At 36.9% G+C, this 22,218-nt stretch overlaps 1 protein-coding gene across 3 annotated transcripts; it reads left to right on the forward strand.

Annotated features, from left to right (window-relative positions):
• The first annotated feature begins 12,368 nt into the window (after nucleotides 1–12,368).
• On the forward strand, nucleotides 12,369–17,639 carry LOC121258025 (MADS-box transcription factor ANR1-like). Of its 3 annotated transcripts, none has more exons than XR_005939314.1 (8): nucleotides 12,369–12,482; nucleotides 12,643–12,879; nucleotides 14,431–14,512; nucleotides 15,250–15,311; nucleotides 16,069–16,168; nucleotides 16,601–16,684; nucleotides 16,794–16,928; nucleotides 17,004–17,145. XR_005939314.1 is itself a non-coding variant. In XM_041159343.1 (8 exons), exons 2-8 carry the CDS (start codon nucleotides 12,698–12,700, stop codon nucleotides 17,352–17,354), a joined length of 699 nt encoding a protein of 232 aa, XP_041015277.1. In that variant the 5' UTR covers nucleotides 12,369–12,482; nucleotides 12,643–12,697; the 3' UTR covers nucleotides 17,355–17,639. The 3 variants fall into 3 exon arrangements, 2 of the variants coding, with proteins under 2 accessions (XP_041015277.1, XP_041015278.1); XM_041159343.1 differs by lacking the exon at nucleotides 16,794–16,928 and adding an exon at nucleotides 17,339–17,639 and having other exon boundaries at nucleotides 17,004–17,176; XM_041159344.1 differs by lacking the exons at nucleotides 16,601–16,684; nucleotides 16,794–16,928; nucleotides 17,004–17,145 and having other exon boundaries at nucleotides 16,069–16,174.
• Nucleotides 17,640–22,218: the final 4,579 nt, after the last annotated feature.

Genomic DNA, 22,218 nt, shown 5'->3' on the forward strand with positions numbered 1-22,218 from the left:
ACATGCAGCATATGTTGGATGACATCCGGGCAGGCACCTTCGTTGATGTGCTCCAAGATAGCACTCCTGCTCCAAACAGGCCACCAATTACTGTAGAATCACCAGCACCATCTTTTGACCAGCTACTAGAGGATGCCCGACGTCCGCTTTTTGACGGGTGTACAGAATTTTCAAAGTTGTCATTCGTTGTCAAGTTGTTACACATCAAATCAATCGGTGGATGGTCAATTAAGTCATTTGACATGCTCCTTGATTTGTTGAGGTCTGCCTTTCCTAATGCCCTCTTGCCACAATCATATGAGGAGTCAAGGTCTTTGGAGCGCGGTTTGGGCTTCAAGTACCACAAAATCCATGCGTGCCCCAACGACTGCATCTTATTTTGGAAGGAAAATGCTACTCTTAATGAATGCCCTATATGTAAGGCAAATAGGTGGATACCAAATACACATGGGTCATGCGCGATACCTCAAAAAGTGTTGCGTCACTTTCCTCTGAAACCGAGATTGCAGCGTCTCTTTATGTCTGCAAAGATAGCAGGTGATATGCGATGGCACAAAGAGCAACGGACTATAGAAGATACTTGTATGAGACATCCGGCCGACTCTGAGTGCTGGAAGAAATTTGATGAAGATCATAGTTGGTTCGCTGCGGATCCTCGCAATGTTAGGCTTGGTCTGGCAAGTGATGGCTTCACTCCATTCAACAACTTGGCTAAACCTCATAGTATCTGGCCAGTGATCCTTGTCCCATATAACTTGCCACCGTGGTCATGCATGAAAGACCAATTCTTCATGACATCTCTGATTATTCCTGGCCCAAGGTCACCAGGGAATGAGATCGATGTATACTTGCAGCCGTTGATCGATGAACTGCTTGAACTTTGGGAAGATGGGGTACCTACATATGATGCCTCAACTAAGGAGACGTTTATGTTGCATGCTGCCTTATTGTGGACAATCAATGATTTTCCTGCCTACGGGAATCTGTCTGGCTGGTCAACAAAGGGAAAATTGGCTTGTCCGTCTTGCAATGCCGACACAGACTCCAATTGGTTGAAACATGGCCGAAAATATTGTTACATGGGACATCGACGTTTCTTACCACCAGATCACATATGGAGAAGAAGGAAAGGGTTGTTCAACGGTAGAGAAGATCATCGCATACCACCAAGGGATATAGGAGCTGAAGATATTCAGCTTCAATTGCAGATGATTGGGGATGCTCAGTTTGGCAAATCTCATAGGAAGAAAAAACGCACTCCTGAAGAGCTGAACTGGACAAAGTGTAGCATATTCTTCGTGTTACCTTATTGGTCAACAGTTCGACTTCGGCATAATTTAGATGTTATGCATATTGAGAAGAATATTGTCGATAACATCTTATTCACTTTAATGAACAGTCCAGGCAAAACGAAGGATAACATCAATTCAAGGCGTGACTTGGAGATTTTGGGCTATAGAAAAGAATTACACTTGAGGCGTGATGGTGATCGTGTAACAATGCCACATGCACTGTACACATTACACGGAGATGAAAGGAATAAATTTTGTGAGTGGCTGTCTGATATCAAATTTCCAGATGGGTTCGCTTCCAATATCTCGAACTGTGTTTCTCTACGTGAGTGCAAAATCTCAGGGTTGAAAAGCCATGACTGTCACGTTTTCCTTCAAAGGCTACTCCCCATTGCCGCTGGGGGGTTTTTAAGAAGTGATATTGGCTTGGCTTTGACTGAACTTGGTACTTTATTCAAAGAGTTGTGCGCTCGAACACTTGATGTCAACCGCCTGGCCCAACTCCAAACTGATGTTGTCACCATTCTATGCAAACTGGAGATGATATTTCCTCCTTCCTTTTTCGATGTTATGGTCCACCTAGCTGTCCATTTACCCCGTGAGGCCAGACTTGGGGGTCCTGTACAATATAGGTGGATGTACCCATTTGAGAGGTATCTCGGCAAATTCAAGCGGTATGTTAAGAATAAAGCCCGCCCAGAAGGTTCAATAGCCGAGGCCTACATTCACACCGAATGCTTGACATTTTGCTCCATGTACCTCAAAGATATTGAGACGAGGTTTAGTCGACCGGACCGCAACATTGATGAGGACGAAGAGGAAACGTTAGATGGGTTCAAAATTTTCAACCAGAAAGTCCGTCCCTTGGGCATGCCTTCTAACGTGTAATTAGAAGATAAACTATTTAGGGCAGCCATCTGGTACGTGCTCAATAATTGTGCGGAGATCGGACCTTATATAGAGTAAGCATTAACGAGTCTATTTAAAAATCATCTTTCATTCTATACAAGTTGTTATGAATCCAATACCATCTAACTTCAATATGTTGCTTCCCCTCGATGCACGAAATGCAAGGAACACTACGAGAAATGTAAGGTGCAACACCCAGATTGCATCGATCGCACGCACCAAACTGAGTTTCCAACTTGGTTTAAGCAACGTGTAAGTTCTTATCCATTCCTATCTAAGATGCGCTGCTATAGGTTTCATTTTATATGATTTGGATCTAATCGACAATAAACGTTATGAAATTTGCTTTTTTAAATATATAGATCCAGGAACATTGTACCTCGCATGCACTTGATGTGTCTGCTGATCTGTATGCGTTAGCTTGCGGGCCTGACTGTTGGGTTGCAACATATGCTGCTTGCATAATAGATGGAAAAAGGTTCATACGAAACAACGTGAACTTCGCCGGCGTACACAAAATTTTGGAGTGGTGGTAACTGGTGATGAGGCCACAAATAACTTGGACTTCTATGGAGTTATTAATAATATTGTAGAGTTACGCTACATGGAGTGGCGTCGGGTGTACTTGTTTGAATGTGATTGGTTTGACGTTGGTGATCGAAAACGAGGGGTGCGGGTGGATGACCATATGATTAGTGTCAACATGAACATGACTTGGTACAAGGATGAACCATTCGTGTTGGCGAGTCAGGCTAATTAATGCTTCTACATAAGAGATTTAAGGGCGAAAGGGAATTGGGGTGTTGTGCAGAACTATGCAAATAGGAATGTATACAACATTCCGCCACTCCCGAGAGTTCTTGAAGATATTGATGGGGAATCAAGTACTCCTAATGCCGATCAAGAAAACGAGCCATCATATTATTATGAACCAGTGCAGTGTGATAACACAGATCAAGTGGCAACTCAAATGAATAGGCCTGATATACTACCTAGCCATGTAGATGCACGAGAAATCATGGATCCGGTTGGTCAATGCATAGATTCAACAGGCTTTATTAATGATGACATGATCACTTCTAATTCTAGAAATGCGGCTAGTGAGGGAGAATATTCAGATGAAGAGGACCAATCAACAAATGAAGGGGAACATTCAGATGAGGATTTCCACTCAACATCTGATGAGTCTGGCAACCTATAAGTACAACCCAGGAACTTCGTTCATTTAAGGTTGAGATATTAGGTTTCTTGTTCGAAATTTCCATTTGTATATAGACATCTGACAATATGAGATTGACTTTGAAATTGGTATGTGTATATAGACAGTTCAATATGAGTTTGGGTGAAATATATGTTCCTTTAATTCTTACCACCATGAAGAATTTCATTTTATCTGGCTCGAACTATTTTTTATGCAAGTAGCAAACAATCTTGTAAGTAGTATTCAAGATTTACAACATCCATACCTAAATTAAATAGTATCTAACATGTGATGTTTATTGCTTCAGGTTACGTTCAATATCGGGAGGCTGTGTGAGGAGCACTATGCATTGTCAAGGTATATATACGGCCGACTCTCAGTTATTCGTTTCTCTATTTAAAGTCTCATAGTGTAAGGGTTAGTCTACCTAAAAATAACTGAAAATGGTAGATAAATGACCTTGTTTACGAACCTGTCTGTGCATATTGAGATTATTTTGTATCAATTATGTTCTGAATTTTATCCCACTATGTTATTAACTTGTACTCGTGCAGGTATCCAGCCGGGGCCCAGTTCAAGAGGCGGAGGCAGACTTCGCGGTCTTCGAGGTGCAAGGCGTTATATCCCATACTCAGGTCGTCACATCCGACCCCGTGGTGCGAAATTATCTTCATATCACAGCACGGAGGAGTGTAATCAATCATCCTCGTATGATTCGACACAGCCCCCAAGTCTCCCACCATGCGTTGTGCCAAGTCACGTGCCAGAACCTATTCAACAACCCCCACCAAATACAGTGGAACAATCACCTACACGAGAACAAACTGGTGAGTATTTTTCCAATACTTTAATTTTGAAAGCAACATCATGTTTGTATGTGTTATTAAGTGTGAATATTCCACTTGATGTTAAAAATACTAATATATTGTACCTTAAAATACAGCTACAGATGCCCCAATGGAGACCGAAGGAACGACTCAACAGAGCTCAAGAACTCGTGGGCCATCTAGATGCATTTTCTTTGACAAGCTAAGGAAGAATGGGAAAGTGCAGTTAAAGATAAATGATGGTGAGACAGCCCCATGTTGTGAACACGCTTCTATGTTCACAACATGAGTATCGTGGATTGTTAAACAATACTATGACATGAGTTACAAGCGTTGGTCGGATGTCCCACCAGCGATTAAAGAGGAGCTCATCGACCGTGTTCAGGTATATATACAAATTTGTTCTTGTGATTGTTTGGAAGTTTTTTATGTAGTATAATCATCACCTAAATAATGAGATGACACATTGATTGTTTGCATGCTGCCTTATGTAGAGTGACTTTGTGTTGGACTGGGATCGCGAAAACCACCGATTGACGGTGACAAAGGCCTTACGTAAGTGCTTCAACTCCTTCCACCACGACTTGCACAAGATTTATGAATCTTATGGAAGCCACGTAGAAGCGTTGGCTAATGGAACTAGTCTAGTGGACCCCATTGTATGGGTGAAGTTGTGTGAAAGGTGGGGCAGCGATGCCTTCAAGGTACAGATGATCTTTCTCACATACAACCATATAATATGCATCAATTTAATATGTCTAAATATTGTTGTGGCAAATATGTTTGTCTATTATAAGTAATTGTTCCCTAATGTGTATGACAGAAAATTTCAGCTCAAAATCGGGAGAACCGAAACAAGCAGGTCATTAACCACACATCAGGACGTAAATCATTCGTCCGATTACTTGAGCAAAAGGTATGTTTAAGGGAAAACAATCTTTTCATTTCAATAGAATACTGAAAATGCACTTTACTTGGAGATTTTTTTGTTGTTCAAATGTCACATGGTTCATCCATTTAATATAACGTTTTCTTATATTAAATGAGTATTCTTATACTCATTTGTCACACATGAAAGCGCAATGAGAATGGAAATTTGGTCGACTTCTACAAAGAGACGCGTTGGTCGAAGAAAAAGAATGCATTTGTCACAGAAGCTACAGAAAGTACTTATGTGAGTAGTGCAGAAACAGCCGTTGGGGTCTATGTTTCTTTCTATACGTGATAATTTTATTAACATAGCACTAGCTGATTATTTCTTTCTAATCGTTGCTTTGTCAATGTGCAGAAGGAGATGCAAGGTAGGTTGGATGGCCTAGGACCAGAGCAATGTAGTGATAAGGCAACAGCGATTGTCTTTAGGGAGGTTCTTGGCCATCGACTTGGATATGCACGGGGACTTGGGGAAATGGTCATCCCCGAGTCAAGTAGACAACGTGACAAACTTCAAATGCAACAATACATGTCTGAGGCTGAAAAGCACAAGAAAGATTCTGAACAATATAGGAAGGATGCTGAACAATATAAGAAGGATGCTGAAGCTTACAAGAGTCAGCTGGATGAAATGAGGACAGAGTTGCGGGAGCTGAGGGAGCATCAGATACAAAATGACAATCTGATGCAGTCTTTCTTTAGGGCTTTCCCATCATTCACTGAGTCAGTTCGACAGACTCAGTGTAACGATTCCCCCGGCCCATAAGGGGCTTCTCATAAAATGGCACATTTTTTGGGTGGTTTTTTGTGACACCGGGGAGATATGAAGTTAGGGTGTCGACGTGTTGTGCTTTTAGGTGGTTTTTGGACTTAGTCTATACGACACTGGACTATATATATATATATATATATATATATATATAGTATTATATATATATGGTTATATAAATCTTGGATCTATGTCTACACCGGGGATCTGCTTGGATCTCTCAAGGTCTGAAAATGGGGTTAGTATCATTTGGAGTTATCCACCATAAAATGTACTTGTACAAATGAAGTTCTCAAATATATTTCTAGCAACTTGGTTTCCCAAACAGAGCTGAATATTAATGCTATTTTTGGTGTTTGCCACAGTTGCTCCTGTCGTCCTCTGTCGAGAAGAATATCTACGTACACTCAGCTAGTGGGATGTGACAGCTGCCTAAGGATCTTTTCTCAAAATATTCTATGGTGAGCCTCTTGCTGATTGTTTGCTTGTATCTTTTAAGTGTACTAGTTCGATAGATTCCCAGTGTTTACTGATATGATTGGTGCAGTGACAATGAAAAGCTAGGCTAAAAACCTACGTAAGGATAAAGTTGGTTTAGTTAGAACTTGTCTCGCATACCACCTTTCACAAGAGTTATTGGTTGAAGCTGTTAGCTTAGGATGGGAAAATGTCTTGGGAGAGTGATATTGATCCTTGGTTGCAGGCCCTGCTGGTTTTTTAATTATTTGAACCATTAACTGGTTATGGTTGTGTTTAACGAAGAAAACTTAGTTTAGTTAGAAAGTTGAAAAGTTGGCATAAATGCCCTTTTTGCAAAGTGCTATGCCACACTATATACGGGCATCTATAGCACTCTGTTGTATTCTGGTGTGCGTACTTTGAAACATGAATTTTTCATGTTTGCCAACTTTTCATGAATTTTTCTATACGTTTTACAAGTTGACAAACCTTTTACTTTTGTTGTTTTGAATATGTTAGTTCGTCTTATTTAGAGATGTGTGCAATGTCTGTAAGTATAACTGAGCTCAAGAAGAATGAAGTTGGAAGGTAGTTGAAAGAGACACACATGAATAATCCGAAGTGGTCAATAATATAGTAGCAATCTCTTATTTGTGGAAGCGAAACCTTTAACTTTATGTAATGTTGAGGAGATTTATTAATCTGTGCATTGTGCCATAACCACTTCACCAAAAGTGTTAATCTTGTAATAAGGTGCAAAGCTATTTTTGGTAAAAAAATCTGTAACATCAGTAGGAAACACCAACAACTAATATGAACACTTGGATAACCACAATGCCAGACTCCATCTTGGACCTGTAAAATATACTTTCCCATTTTTCTTCTCTTGGATTGATCACAGCTCCAGAAATTGATAGCTTTTATAAATATAGGAAGTAGATAAATTAATGGTTTAAATTGAGTTTGCAAAGGTATACTTCTCTGCAGTTAAATTGAAATCACTTATAAAAGAATTGCAAAGAATATTGTATATTAATCTTTCTTATATCCATGGTGAGAAATTTTGACCATAGAGGTGGCACAATTAAAGAATAAAGTTTCTGGAGGGAATATAAGATGTATGTCAAAGATGAGGAAATAAATCATTTTTACGATCGAGGGGCCTTTCTCATTGAGAACAAGTTCAAATGATTAGGGGAATATCCTCTGATCCATCCATTAGAATTTTCTATTCACTCTTATATTTCTTATTCTAGATTACATTTGCAGGGTTCTATTTGGCATGGACTATTACTTATGCTCTCTTTGGTGACTTATGCAGATAGTTGAGGAAGTTGCCTGCAGTTGAGCTATCCAGTCTTCCTTTAATACTCAAGGTTAAAAAAGATGCTTTAGTTCTATCTTATTTTATTGACTGTTTTAAGTTTCATACTCATTTCTTATTCCTTTTGGGCTAATTTAGGATGATGTAAGTAAGCTTCGCTAGCTTGCATATGACTTTATCTTGATATCAGTGGCATTTAATTCTGGTCTTGGTCTCTCTCTCTCTCTCTCCCCCTCCTCGCTTTCTTTAAATCTTAATTTTCTAGTTACTTATTCCTTATATATTAATTAGCTAGTTTTAAGTTTAAAATAAAATGATTACTTATATATACTAAGCTAACTATTAAGGAAAACTTATTCGTTTCTGTAACACGCTCTCCATTCTATTTAATTTGTAATTCGGTGGCTTGAATAGCATATGGGAACTGCTATTCTGCAGCCAAGGATCCACATATTCCCTCATGGCCAAAATTGCTGGGGTAGCCCAGAAAAAGAATGAAAAAAAGGCTGCTCTGAAGAGGTGCCCCAAGTCTCTTTGGCTGTATAGGTAGCATGTTTTTTGTTACATCTGCCACAAAGTTTAGGCTGCCAACCGTCAGAGATCTGACTCATCTTTATTACTTTATATGTATGCAACTTCTTTTTGCCCAGTTAAAAGGCTCAGTCTCAACTCAATTAAGCAAAACCAACTTTATCCTTACGTAGTTTGATGCTTGGCTCCTATCCATTGCATGCATTTGCTAATTGAGTATAAAGCTGTCCAGTGGGACCAAATAATTAAATTTGTATTTAATTATATATTATAATTAGCCAAATATTCATTGATCAACAAGTAGGTAGGTATTAACGAAGATGTACGTTGTTAATCCAAACTTGGCTGCATTAACCTTTGATTGCTAATTATTACCAAAACAAGAAAAAGAAGATCATGAACAGTTGGTTAATTTTCCAGTCATTTTCAAGCTAAGCTAAGCCTAATTTGTTTTACAAACCACCTATATAATATATATTATTAGTCCCTGCCTATGGATATAAGGTCTTATTAACTCTTAATTAAGTTCCAGACCTGATGAAGGACTCATGGCGCCAATCCTCTAATACCATGACCATATAGCTTGCTAGCCAGATTTGCACCATTCTCTGCGAAATTATGAGAAATAATATTTTTCGTATAATTATATATACGATTAATGTTTCTCATTTGGTTATTCCAGAATTTAAACCTTCTGAGAATGAGACGTGATCCTACATTGGATATTCAGCATGCCTCTCATTGGGATAATTTACTTTTACAGGGAGGAAGAGGTGGGCATTATGACTGGAAACATTGTTTGAGGGTCTATTCGCTGGGATATCACAGGTATGCATGAGTTCCACTGTGCAATTGCATCTAATTTATTTGGGTTAAAATTTGCTTCCATAAACATAAGTAAAGAACACAAAAAGCCGCCCCATTTGGAGTGCAAAAACTGGTCTTAGTTGTAAGCTTGGTTTACTATTTATTCTTGTTAGCCATACTCATTGGGAAAACCCAAGGATACCCTAATTATCTTAAATGTTCTACTGCAGTCTGTTGCAATATATTTTCGGTCATGTTATGGCTGCAATTGGAGGAAACAGTGCTGGTCCAGGTATTTTGGTGCTTGAGTTCGATTTGTCTTCATAAGCTACCACCTATGTATTAGTTGGATGGGTTAGTACATGACATGGGACTAATGCCTTTCATTGTTTCTACTTTTTCCAAGGTGCCCCTATTAAGGTGAGGAGACCTAGAGCTTACAACCCATCCCGTGCTGCAACACTTGGTCCAAGCCAGCCCAATCCAGTACTGAACCTGGCCGTTGTTGGATTAAAGTCGCAGGATCTGTACATGGGCATGAGGGGCCATATATATAGCATTTTTTTTGGAGGGGGGGGGGGGTGGGGGACGACGCTTAGGGCTTTGTTTGATTTTGGTAATTTGATTCTCAGTGGATAGTAGAGTTGAATACAAAATGAGAAATGACTGTGATGGTTATTTAATATGAATTGATATAGCTCAGTTTGTATATGAGAATACAATACACCACCCCATTGTAATACATATGAGTTTGGATTTGTTGATGGGCTTGGATGTTTGTTGATGGGATTTTATTTTGCATGTTATATCGATGTTCAACTTTCATTTCTTGGCAGCCATTAATTATGAATGTTGCATTTAAGAACAACTAAAAACCAGGCCTAGAAAGAAAATCAGGCCCAGGAAATTTAAGCACGAAACATCTTTTGCGGCGAATTAAAGCCTTCGCCGACGACTAATTTATCGCCGCTAAATCACTTTCACTTTACTAAGTCTACACCAGCGATGTACATATCGCTACTATAACCTTATACCAGCGATATAACATTCGCCGCAATGTGAAAATCGCTGTCTATAATTAAAAAGCGGCGATGTGAATATCGCCGCTAAAGGGAGATCTCCAATTAACGGCGATTAAAAAGTCGCCGTAAGTTATCATTTGGCAGCGATCTCATGTTCGCTGGTAAAAGTGACATCTCCAATCTCAGCGATAAAAAAATTGCGGCTATTAATAAAACCCGGCGACTATTAATCACTGCTAAATGCACCTACACAGTTGAAGTTATATTACGGCGATCCATGATTGGTCGCTGGTAGATATAATTGGCAGCGATATTTTTACTTTTAGCGTAAAAAATTAGTCGCTGCTATATATCTTTCCCAGCGTTTAACAACTAAATCCTATATTGAGTTTGCGGCGATTAAGTACATTAAGCGGCGAATAAAATTTCGCTGGTAATAGCAAAAATATGGCGGCGAGTTTTTGGTTCTGTTGAACTAGATCTAAAGTGGGGCTTTAATACCGGCGAAATAGCAGCGACTTATTTGTCGTTGGCATAGACGTACGCCAGCGATTTTGTGGGTATAGCCAGCGATACGTAATCGCTGGTAAAAGTCTTTAACCTTGTAGTGCATATATAATTAGAGATATATTATATATATATATATATATATATATATATATAACTGTACTGGGTCGTACTGAAGAAGACAATTCTTGCTATAGTATATAACTGATCATGAAGAAAGCAATATCATTAATTCAGGCGTTCATCCATCTAAATTAATACGTACGCTATATAAATCTTAATACATATATATATATATATAATTCATTCATGTACTATATATATATTCTAAATCGAAACAAACAATAATAAACAATATTTTATACAAATCATCTTGAGCCCTACACTACTAATAATTAAATATTGGAGCATACGATATTCAAAACTCGATCATCAGTTTTATATAATATCCTATAAAAATAGGCCTGGCCGGCCACCCGCTAAAATGAATTATTCCTAGCAATATACATGATGTGGGGGAGGGTCATCTTTGAATTCATAATGAAGCCTTAAAACTAATCACAATCGCTTTAATTTGGATCCAACTAAACTTGGTAGTAAAATGATCATCATGTATACATGATATTGAAATTCTTAACAATTTTATTTATTTATTTATTTAAACACTTTCTACCATTTGGAAACAGATAAATATTACAAAAATACTAGATTTTACTTTATTAAATGTTGCACGTGGTTAATATGCAGGTTCCAACATTAAATAGAATGAGGTTTGCATGATATCATGTCCACGTTTATTACAATTATAAATAGTAAAAAATTTTCTAGTCTAGTGTATTTTGCTTGTACCATACCCATAGTGGACATGATATATTGACATATTTTCTTTTTTTTTTTTTAAGAGAAATACTTTTTATTCATAAAAAAAATTTTATAAAAATTTATCCATAATTTGATATAGTACGTCAAATTGTAAATTTATTTTTATTAAATTGTAAAAGTAAACTAATATATCACATCAATTCTCATTAATTTATGATTTTTTGTTTTTGTAAAGTTTATTTATGTTGTACACTTCTCTTGCATTAATTCGTGAGTTATTGATAGGGTTTTTGTGGTCCAAAATTTTAAAACGCAGCAAGAATACCCCAAACCGGAAGAAAAGCGCCCTCGGTTTTGGAAAACACCTGTCAGCAATCTACAGGATGCGACCACCTTCATTTTCTACTAGACTTATAAAATTGATGGATAAAATTAATCGCTTAGAAGTTTTATTTTTATTTTTTTAATTTAATGATAGAAAAAGTAATTATTAATGAATAGATATTTTTATTATTTTAAAATATTTTTAAAATAAAAAAATAAAAAAATGCATTCATACTTGTCGGTCAGTTGTCTTAGTTAGAAATATCGTCCGTAGCATTATCGTTTCTAATTTTTCCACGAGTCCGAGAATCCAGGTACGAGGAATCCCGATCTCTCCCCACTCGTCCCATAAAGCTACGAAACACTCGCTCCGTGGTGTCGACACTTGTCCATAACAATCTGTCTCTGAGACGCCCAACTCTGATCCTGATGCGGTCACAGTGTTTCACACTCGTTCGATAGATTCTCCCCGAAATTGTCAACCCAACTGAGCGAGTACAATTCTTTTTAAACACTCGCGTGAGTACACCTAGCAGCCAATCGTTGAAACCATTTGGAGGACTGGGGGTACAGAGGACAGCTAAATTATTTCCAAAAATAAATACCGACAAAGGTTTACTTCCTTAGGGATGGCCACTCCCCAACTTTCCATATAAAGAATAAAAATTCGCACCAGATTGCACATCTCAGGTTAATTATTTGGGCTTCTTCCTCGTCTCTCCTTCCTCCTCGTCCTCCATTGAAGATCCAGACAAGTAAGCTCAGTTTTTGCATCTTCATCTTGCTTTCCTTCACTATTATTATTGTTTGCAGATCATTTGTTATCTATAGCAGAAAGTTTTCTTCTCTCCTTTTCTTTTCTTATTGATTATTAGGGTATCGAACCATTTATAATCTTCTTTTGTGCCGATCCAGCCGATATAAGGAGCGAGGAAACACCGAGGATTATCGGAGAAGGAAGGTCAGATCGATGGGGAGAGGGAAGATAGCAATCCAAAGGATTGATAATTCCACAAGCAGGCAGGTGACTTTCTCAAAGCGTAGAAAAGGGTTGCTGAAGAAGGCCAAGGAGCTCTCAATCCTTTGTGATGCAGAAGTTGGGGTCATTGTCTTCTCCAGCACTGACAAGCTATACGATTATGCTAGCACAAGGTTTCATTCTCTGATCAATAAAGTTTTACATATTTATCATTAATAATTCATAAGCGATTTAAGTTTTTCTACCTACATTTGTTTCTCAATCTTTTGTTTGTGTGTTTCTTTTGATTAGCTCTTTTACAACATAAATCATCATGTTGCAGATAAATTATATATTTTTGTAGGTATTTAATAAAAATAATAATAATAATAATAATAAGGTAGGCTTCTGATCATTCGAAGAAATAGTACTGATGTGGGTTATGCTAACATATTATATTAAGCATGCTTTCATTTTGAAGAACCTTGAATATTGACATGCATCTATATACTTCAACCTTGAAGACCCGTAAGCTAATTTATTCCATGAAACCATCGATCTTGTTTCAACAAAGAAACGGACTTTTGGAATTTTAAGATACTTCTGTTCAAGTTCAATATCGAGGAATCAAACAGCTTCCAGCTAGTTAATTTGTTTAACTTGGAGTAATAAAATTCAGTACTTAGATAGGGACATTTTCAGTTTAGCTGGTGAAACTTTTACTAATTTTCTAGAGAAGATCCAAGTTTCCACATCTGTTTTAGTTTGACAAAAATGGATGGACTAGAGTACTTTAGAATGATAAGTGGAGAAGTAAAAGTAAATCTTGACTTCGGCGCAGATGGTCAATCTGTAATTTGTACTTGTGTGTGTTTGTCTCTATATCATGCATGTATGTGTGTGTGTATTTATGATAATTCTGTCTAGAAATAGACTCATTTCAGGTTTTGATATTATAAGAATATTTTTTTTTTTTGTTTTATTTCAGAAAAAAATATATCTTTTTCATCATACAGTACTTATTCATGATGTTGTCAATAAACTAATGCTGATTTCGAAAAGCATGATGATCATCTCTATAATAATGCTAGCTGTTTTTGGTATTCCTAGAAACCAGTTTGCATTTTATATTTGTAAGATTCTTTTAACAAAAGGTTATATACAATACAAATTAAGAGAAAATTCAAGAGATTGGACAGATGATTAATTGGTAACTTACGCTGAAGCAATTTGATATATATATATATATATATATATATATATATATATATATATATTACAAGTCCGACACAACATTAATTCTAATCACATGAACAGTAACCACCATAGTACATTTCCATTGGAATCGATGGCAATGATAGCAAATCATCCATTAATATAAAATCCATTTTTTATGTCTATCTCTATATCTCTCTTTAATTAAACTCTAGAGTTTTGGATTGATCGAATTCAAGACTTTGGTACGCGCGCAGACACATTTAAGGCCAGATTGATAACACATCATGAATAGACACGCTACATTAATATTCTTAATCAAAACCAATTTACATCCACTGGATAGTAACTAAGATTTTAACCCAGCAACAGTCGTTCTAGCCAGCATGTATCTGATTGTTTCCTCAATTTTTTAACATTAACCCAACAAAATTAGTTAATTTATAGTGCTTTCTCTCTGTTATTATAAATGTCTGCAGAAGGTTACTTTGATTATCATGATGATAATGCTGCCCAATGTATATTTTCAGCATTAAATCTGTTGTTGGGCGTTACATCAAAGAAAAAGAGAAAGCAGACCAGCAGTACAATCCTGCTAATATGGAAGTCAAGGTAATTATTGATCATGCCTAGCTCACACATGCATATTCCTAGCTCCACAAGTTCATGCATCAATTAATAATAGATCAGGCATGCATATGTATAGTACTATTATAAATCATGTTTTATCCATGACTACAAAAAAGCAACAAACCGACGATAAAGTAATTAACTTGTAAATCAGCATCGATCTAGCTAGTACTGCAGGTTAATTACCTTGCATGTTATATGCTAATTTTAACTCACTTTCCATGCCAGCCATTCATATATTATAAACATATACTCAAATATACAGTTTAACTAATATTGTTAATTAATAATGTGTATATATATATATATATATATATATATTATATTAAGGAGAAATGCCTATGTAGCCATAAAAATCCGATTTCATAAAAGTAAACCCACAAACTGACGTGACTTGATCTTATAATAAGTTAGAATATTATAAAGCCACTTTTGTTGTAAAGTAAATTTAATGTATCATATGAAATTATATCAGTTTGTAAGTTTATTTTTGTAGATGTAGCATTTGATCTCATATATTAATTAACTGCTATATATGCTTATACATGAGTATTCATGAGAGTTTTTAAATGATTTAGTAATGCATGTATCATGCCGTCTTCTACATAAAAATAAAAGAAAAGATATATTTAGTCATGCAGTCTTATTACATGACTTAAAAATGAAACGATCATTACGATCCATATTCCATAGACTAATATCTACTGCATTCATGATAGTTTTGGCAGAGAGAGGCAGCAGCCTCGAGGCAACAACTGCAGTACATGGAAGAATGCCACAGGTACGTAGAGTCATTTCAAGCTCAATAAAATGAATATCAAACAAACCATATCAACATTCAAATTGAAAACTATTAATGCGAAATAAATGCCATGAGAGAGGCAGCATTGCCACTCCTATACCTAATTACCAAGGAATTTTCAGACATGAAAAGAATAAATAAGTAATTAAACATCTGTGTTAATTAAAATAAAAAGCAAACACAGTAGGTTCTAGTGTGGGGTTGGAAAATGCATGCCTGTATCAAGTACTTGTGTTCAAACCATATCTAGAATTACACTCACAGCTCCAAGCCTAACCTCAACTAAATTAAGTTAGCCCAAACTCAGTTTTCGCTTGTTTGGTCAGCCGTAAAACCTCCCTTCATTTGCTTCCCTCCAGCTCAAAATGCACGGCCTCCTGTGGCCAAGTCAAACTTTTAGGCTCAGCTTAATTTGTGTTAGACTCGTAGATTCAAGGACACGTACTGACTTCTTTCATTCTCTAGTACTCCCTCTGGTTGATTAGTCATGACTAGTGCGGATGCAGGTGATGGTCAGCATGCATGAGTATGACGAGGATGACTTGAATCATCTTCAAAGGCATCTTCCTACCTGCTAGCTAACAGCAAGTCATGTTGACACAAATAAGTTAATAATTAACATGATTTGACGGGTTGTAAGATTTTGTAGTAAATTAACTTAAAATGTGTTAATTTAGCACTAATTTCCTTTCAGTATATAACCTACAGTACTTGAAACTATTATGCATGCATGCAGGCACTTGATGGGCGAAGAACTTTCTAGTCTGAGAGTTGAAGATCTACAAAACCTAGAAACTCAGCTGGAAATGAGCTTGAAGGGTGTTCGAGAGAAGAAAGTATGAGAATATTAGCCTTTAGTACTTGCGATTTAATCCAGCAATTCAAAATTCCACGAATAGATAGCACACACTTTGAACCTTTACGTAGGTTTTCTTTTCTGCAGGAAAAATATTTACTAACCAAATAAAAGAAAAGAACTGCTACGTATACAAAGAAATTATATAAAATAAATTTACAAACTAATGTAGTTTTGTAGGATCTATTAGATCTAATTTACTATAAAACTAAATTTAGAATTTAATCATACCACGTCAATTTGTAAGTTTACTTTTGTATAATCCTTTTGTATCTAAAGTATTTTCCATAAAAGAACTAAACCAGATCAAGGTTTTCCAGGAGAAAAAAAAGGCTGCAATATTTCCCCTAGTTTATGTTTTGCTGCCGATTCCACTTAATTCATAAGCTAACTTTATTTCATATCATTGTAGGGAAACCTCATTCAACAGGAGAGTCTAGAACTCTACGAGAAGATAAACCTCATTCGCAAAGAAAACGAGGAATTGAAAACGAAGGTACGCATTGATGATCTAGCGGCCAGATAACTATATATAATTATGCATCGATCCGTAAATTAAACCTTTTGATCATCTTTTCTTCTTTGTATTTCTTTCAATATTTTAGTACGTACATACATGAAGAGCTAGCCTAGCTTCAGAGGGGGAAAGAAAGAACGAAATTGAACACCAATTAATAAGCTAGATATACATGATCTGCAGGGTCCATGCATGCATGGTATTTATCTTGAAACACGAGAAGGTGAAGGAATTATATATCGATCTTCTACCCAATTATAATTAGCTTAAAAAAGAGGCTAATCTGCACCTTAATTAGGTTTATAAAGCAAGGGAAATGAACGAAGCTGCAAGTAGAAATCGTATCATTGCTCCTGCATACACTATCAGCGAAGGTTTCGATCTGCACGCACCCCTACTCCATCTCCAGCTAAGTCAGCCGCAGCCTCAAAACAACGAAGTACTACCAGAAAGCTGGGCAATGGAACTAGGGTACTATAGATCTCCTCAATATATATGCGAACATGCATGCTATATATATATATATATATATATATATATATATATATATATACCATGTCAAGATTATTACAGCAATTACTACTTCATGCGTTTAAATAATCCATTAATGATCAGTCCTGGAAATTGAAACAGGTTACAACTACACTAGCAATTAATTCCATTTTGAGAGCTGCATGCAGTGGTTGCCTATCCGTCAGTAATATAGCATCATCAGCAATTTGCCGACATGAGTGGAAAAATCAAGCTTCCAACAGTACTGAGATTCGACGATCGATAAACTAAGCATATTTTTTATGAAGCTCGGTGTACGCGAATTATGTTCTATATATGTATGAAGCTTGCCGCAAGATATTATTATCCACTATCTATGTAAAATCTACACAATAATGTGGGAAAGATTGCACTTGCCTGCCATGTATATATATTAATTATGTTGTAGCTCATGTCCTAAAATTTGTCGCAATCAAACAAATTAATGAACTATTTAAATGGTACTACTAGTACGTATGTGCGTGCATGCTTCTCATGGTTCGCGTGCGTATTGTTCTAGCTGTCAACATTTGTCATGATCAATCAATTGCAGTACTATTGGTTATACTGGTAATTTCAGTACGTACCAGTGTATCTGTCTGGTCAAAATTTCACTCTGATCTTTTAGAAGATGAAAGTCAACTATTTTTTTTTTTTTTTAAAAAATAAAAATAGAATTCTGGTTTTTCTAAATTCAGCATGCTTCACTTTTAAAGCCGCCATGATCATCAATGTACGTGTAAAGTCGATGTCCAAGCCAGCCACAAAAGCATGCAATATTGATTGCAATGTACGTACGTACGTACCAATAAATTAAGCAGTCGATCGGCGTTTTGAAGAATCATGAGTAATTGTAGTTATTAACTTATTACAGATTAAATTGTACAATTCGAGATATATTGTATTGACGCGACCAAGTTGAGATATATATATATATATATATATATAGTCAAAACGATCAGCAACGTCACATGAACAGAATTTGTGATTATTTATGGGACGATTCTGTGGCATCATGTGTATTTATCGTAATTAATTAACTTATAAAATAGATTCTGTGGCGCCTGCAAGCTAGTACGTACTACGTACTGGCCGGACAAGGGCCAAAAAAATTAAAAAAGAGAAATGAAAAAAAAAAAAAAAAGTACTATATATTTTGTGAAAACTTATAAGGAACTACATGATTTGCATGTGTGAAGTGAACGAAGGCTGGCATCTCTAGCTTTGGCACCCTGAAATACTATCTGAGTTATACCCACATGGCTTATTTTAGCAGACATCCGATCCCTAAGGACCCTGGCTAGTTAATTATGTGTGTTTAATTAGCGCAGAAAGATCAATTCCTTGGTCATCTGGAGTTTCTGAAGAGGCCCAGTGCCAGTGGGCTGGTTAATGAGGTTTAATAAGACTGATATGACAGGTTTGCAAACTGGGGGCATGCTTGCACCCATTATGGAATTTTTGCAAACGGAAACTCATGAAGGACGGATGCTGGAGGAGGTCTCTGTTCAGGAAGCAGATGATTCAGTTTATGCGGAGGCTGCGCGTAAGAGTTATTGCTCAGATGGTCACACTTGCTCAGATTCGGACTCAGAAGGGTCATTGGATCACTTAGCTAAAGACAATATTGTGGCTTCGGATTCAGATTCTAAATTGAATAAGAAAAGGAAAGGGAAAGGTATTAAGATAAGAGGTTCTTCCAGGGTCGTAAATAAGCCCGCCCGGCTTAATTTATGAAGTCATCTTTATTGTATTAGAATGCTCTGGGGATAGGTACGTCAAGAAAGCGCCTTAAAAAATTGGTATCAAAATTTCTTCCTAAAATTCTTGTTATTGCTGAGCCTATGGTAAGTAATTCCAGTTTAGATTTGTGGCGTGATTGTTTGCGGTTTGATTGTTGTTGCTCTAATGTTGATGACGGAGGTAAGTTATGGATGTTTTGGGTTCAGGAATTAAATCTTGTTGTTGAGTATATGGGTGATCAATTTTTGATAGTTCGTATTGATAATCCTAATGTTGTCCGAATTACTTTTGTATATGCGAAATGCTCCTATTTGGAGCATAGAAGACTGTGGGATGTTTTGATGGCAGCTAATATTCACCAATTACCTTGGATGGTGATGGGAGATTTTAATATTATTAGGAATGATTCGGAACGCAGAGGGGGACGGCCAAGATTAGCTTTGGCTATGGAGGAGTTTAATGATTGGGTGGGTGCTTGTGGTCTTCTTGATATGCCTTTTTGTGGGAATTCTTTTTCCTGGTGTAATGGTCACTCGGGGAGATCTAGGCAATGGGCGAGGCTTGATCGTTGCTTTCTTAACACAGCGGCTCTTGATATTTTTCCGGATGCTAAATTGGAATATTTATCACGTACCTCTTCTGATCATGCACCGATGTCGATTTTTTTGGAGAATCCGTTTGTTACTTATGGTTATCCTTCTTTTAAATTTCAGCAAATGTGGGTATCTCATGCCCAATTTTTTGACTGTGTTTTGAATTCTTGGAAGGTGGAGGTGGTTGGAGGCTCAAGCTTAAATGTGCTTATGAATAAACTTAAAAGACTTAGAATTGCATTGCGAGAGTGGAATAAGCACATTTTTGGGAGGACAGAAATTCATATAGCAGAGCTTGAGGCACGGATAAAGGGTTTGGAGGTCAGTCTGCAATCTGAATATATCAAAGATGTAGAGGATGATCTCGTGGTTTCACAATTGGAGCTTTCAGTTTGGTTGGATAGGGAAGAAAAACGTTTGGCTCAACAAGCTAAACAAGGTTGGATTCAGAAGGAAGAAGCGTCATCTTCGTTCTTCCGTGCGGTCAGTCGGCGTAACCATAAAGTGGTGAAAGAGATGAAACTTGCAGTGGTACTACTCTTTCCTCACCAGAACAAATCCATGACGGGGCTATTTCTTATTTCTCACAATTCCTGGAGGTTGGTTCCTGCTGTGAAGAGCCGAATCTGGGGGGTTTGGTCATACCTATTATTTCTCAGGGTGAAAATGAATTTCTTACTCATATTCCTTCATCCCAGGAAGTTTATGAAGCTCTTTGCTCCATTCCGGAAAATAGTAGTCCAGGTCCTGATGGGTTTGGATCGGGATTCTATCGATCATGTTGGCATATAGTGGGTAATGAGGTTGTTGATGCGGTGTCAGAGTTTTTTCGAGGTAAGAATCTTCCGAGGTTCTTTAATGCTACTTTCTTGGTTTTAATTCCTAAAGTGGATAATCCGACAAGTTTTGATAAGTTTAGGCCAATTAGCCTGTGTAACGTGTTTTACAAAATATGCACTAAAATTATGGTTAATCATCTTTCCCCCATATTGGCAAAAATTATCTCTCCTGAACAAGGAGCTTTTCTTCCGGGTCGAAGCATATTTGAGAATATTAGTATTACACAAGAATTGATTCATTCTATTAATAAGCCGGCTCATGGTGGAAATGTTGTTTTGAAGATTGACATAGCTAAAGCATATGATAGTGTGGACTGGTCTTTTCTTTTGCATATTCTTAAAGCATTTTGGTTTTCAGAATTTTTTTGCATGTTAATTCAAAAATGCATCACTAATCCTTGGTTCTCTGTGATCATGAATGGGGTCCCCAAAGGTTTTTTCAAAGGAGGTCGTGGGTTGAGACAAGGAGATCCTATATCTCCTTATTTATTTATTATTGTTGAGGAAATTTTTACAAGGATGATAAAAAAAACAGGTGGAAATGGGTAAGATTACTGCTTTTTACCATCCAAGAGGTACCCCCATTATTTCTCATTTACTTTATGTGGATGATATGGTGCCTTTTTGTAATGGGGGCAAAAATTCCTTAAGAACTATTTCTGATGTGTTGAAGACGTACGAACAATGGTCGGGGCAAGTAGTTAGCAAAAACAAGACCTCTATATTTTTCTCTTCGCAGATTCCTATTTCTAGACGTCGGGCACTTTTTCGTTTCACAGGTTTTACGGAAGGGACTTTTCCCTTTAAATATCTGGGAGTTCCTATTATTTCAGGAAGATTGAAAATAGCTTATTTTGATGACTTGATTGCTAAAGTTCAATGTAGATTGGAGGGATGGCAAGCCAGAATGTTATCCAGTGGGGCGCGTCTGATTCTCATTAAACATGTGCTTCAAAGTATTCCCATTCACAGTTTTTCTATCTTAAGGACGCCTAAAGCTGTTATTGAGAAACTTCAAAAAATCATCAGCACCTTTTTCTGGGGTGTAAAAGATGGAAAAACTAAGAAAAAATGGCGTTCTTGGGTGGATATTTGTAAGCCTGTCTCGGAAGGTGGGATGGGTATTCGGAGTCTTCACGATGTGCAAACATCTCTACATATGAGGTTAGCTTGGAATCTTTTGCAAGGTACATCTCTTTGGTCTAATTTTTTTCATGCTAAGTATGTTGGTGATAGGCATATTTCTATGGTGGATCCAAAGAAAGGGTCTAATTTTTGGAAGATGATTTTGAAAAGTATTCCTTTAGTGCAAGCAAATTCTAAATGGAGAGTTCGAGAGGGTAAGCTTCTTTTTTGGCATGATAAGTGGGTTGATGATGCCCCTCTTAGTCATAATATTCAGATTTCGAGTATGCCAAATCTTAAGTTGGAAGATTGTAAAACTGGGTTGGGTTGGAATATAGAGATTTTTGCTGGGTTGGTTGGACATCAAAAAGCTGAAGATATTATTATGCAATTGGGTAGGGTTAAACATGGGAAAGATATATTGATATGGCTCCTTAATGATGACGGTAATTTTTCTTCGAAGAGTGTTTGGAATTGTATTCGTTTGAGGGGACCACATTTCCCTTGGGCAAAATGGGTTTGGCATTCTGCTCTTCCAAAAAAAATTTCAATCACGATGTGGAAGGCCATACATGATTGTCTTCCTGTGGATGATAGAATATGCAGAATTGGTATTCCTATTGTTTCCCGTTGTGATTGTTGTTCCAGTTATTCTTATGAAGATCTTAATCATATTCTTGCG

Source organism: Juglans microcarpa x Juglans regia, chromosome 3S (genome assembly GCF_004785595.1).
Source record: "Juglans microcarpa x Juglans regia isolate MS1-56 chromosome 3S, Jm3101_v1.0, whole genome shotgun sequence".
In the NCBI taxonomy this organism is placed as follows: domain Eukaryota; kingdom Viridiplantae; phylum Streptophyta; class Magnoliopsida; order Fagales; family Juglandaceae; genus Juglans; species Juglans microcarpa x Juglans regia.

Coding starts and splice junctions, on each gene's coding strand:
- LOC121258025 (XM_041159343.1), top strand. CDS start 12,698: ATGGGGAGAGGGAAGATAGCAATCCAAAGGATTGATAATTCCACAAGC. Junction 12,880..14,430: donor TACGATTATGCTAGCACAAG/GTTTCATTCTCT, acceptor GTATATTTTCAG/CATTAAATCTGTTGTTGGGC. Junction 16,685..17,003: donor ACGAGGAATTGAAAACGAAG/GTACGCATTGAT, acceptor CACCTTAATTAG/GTTTATAAAGCAAGGGAAAT.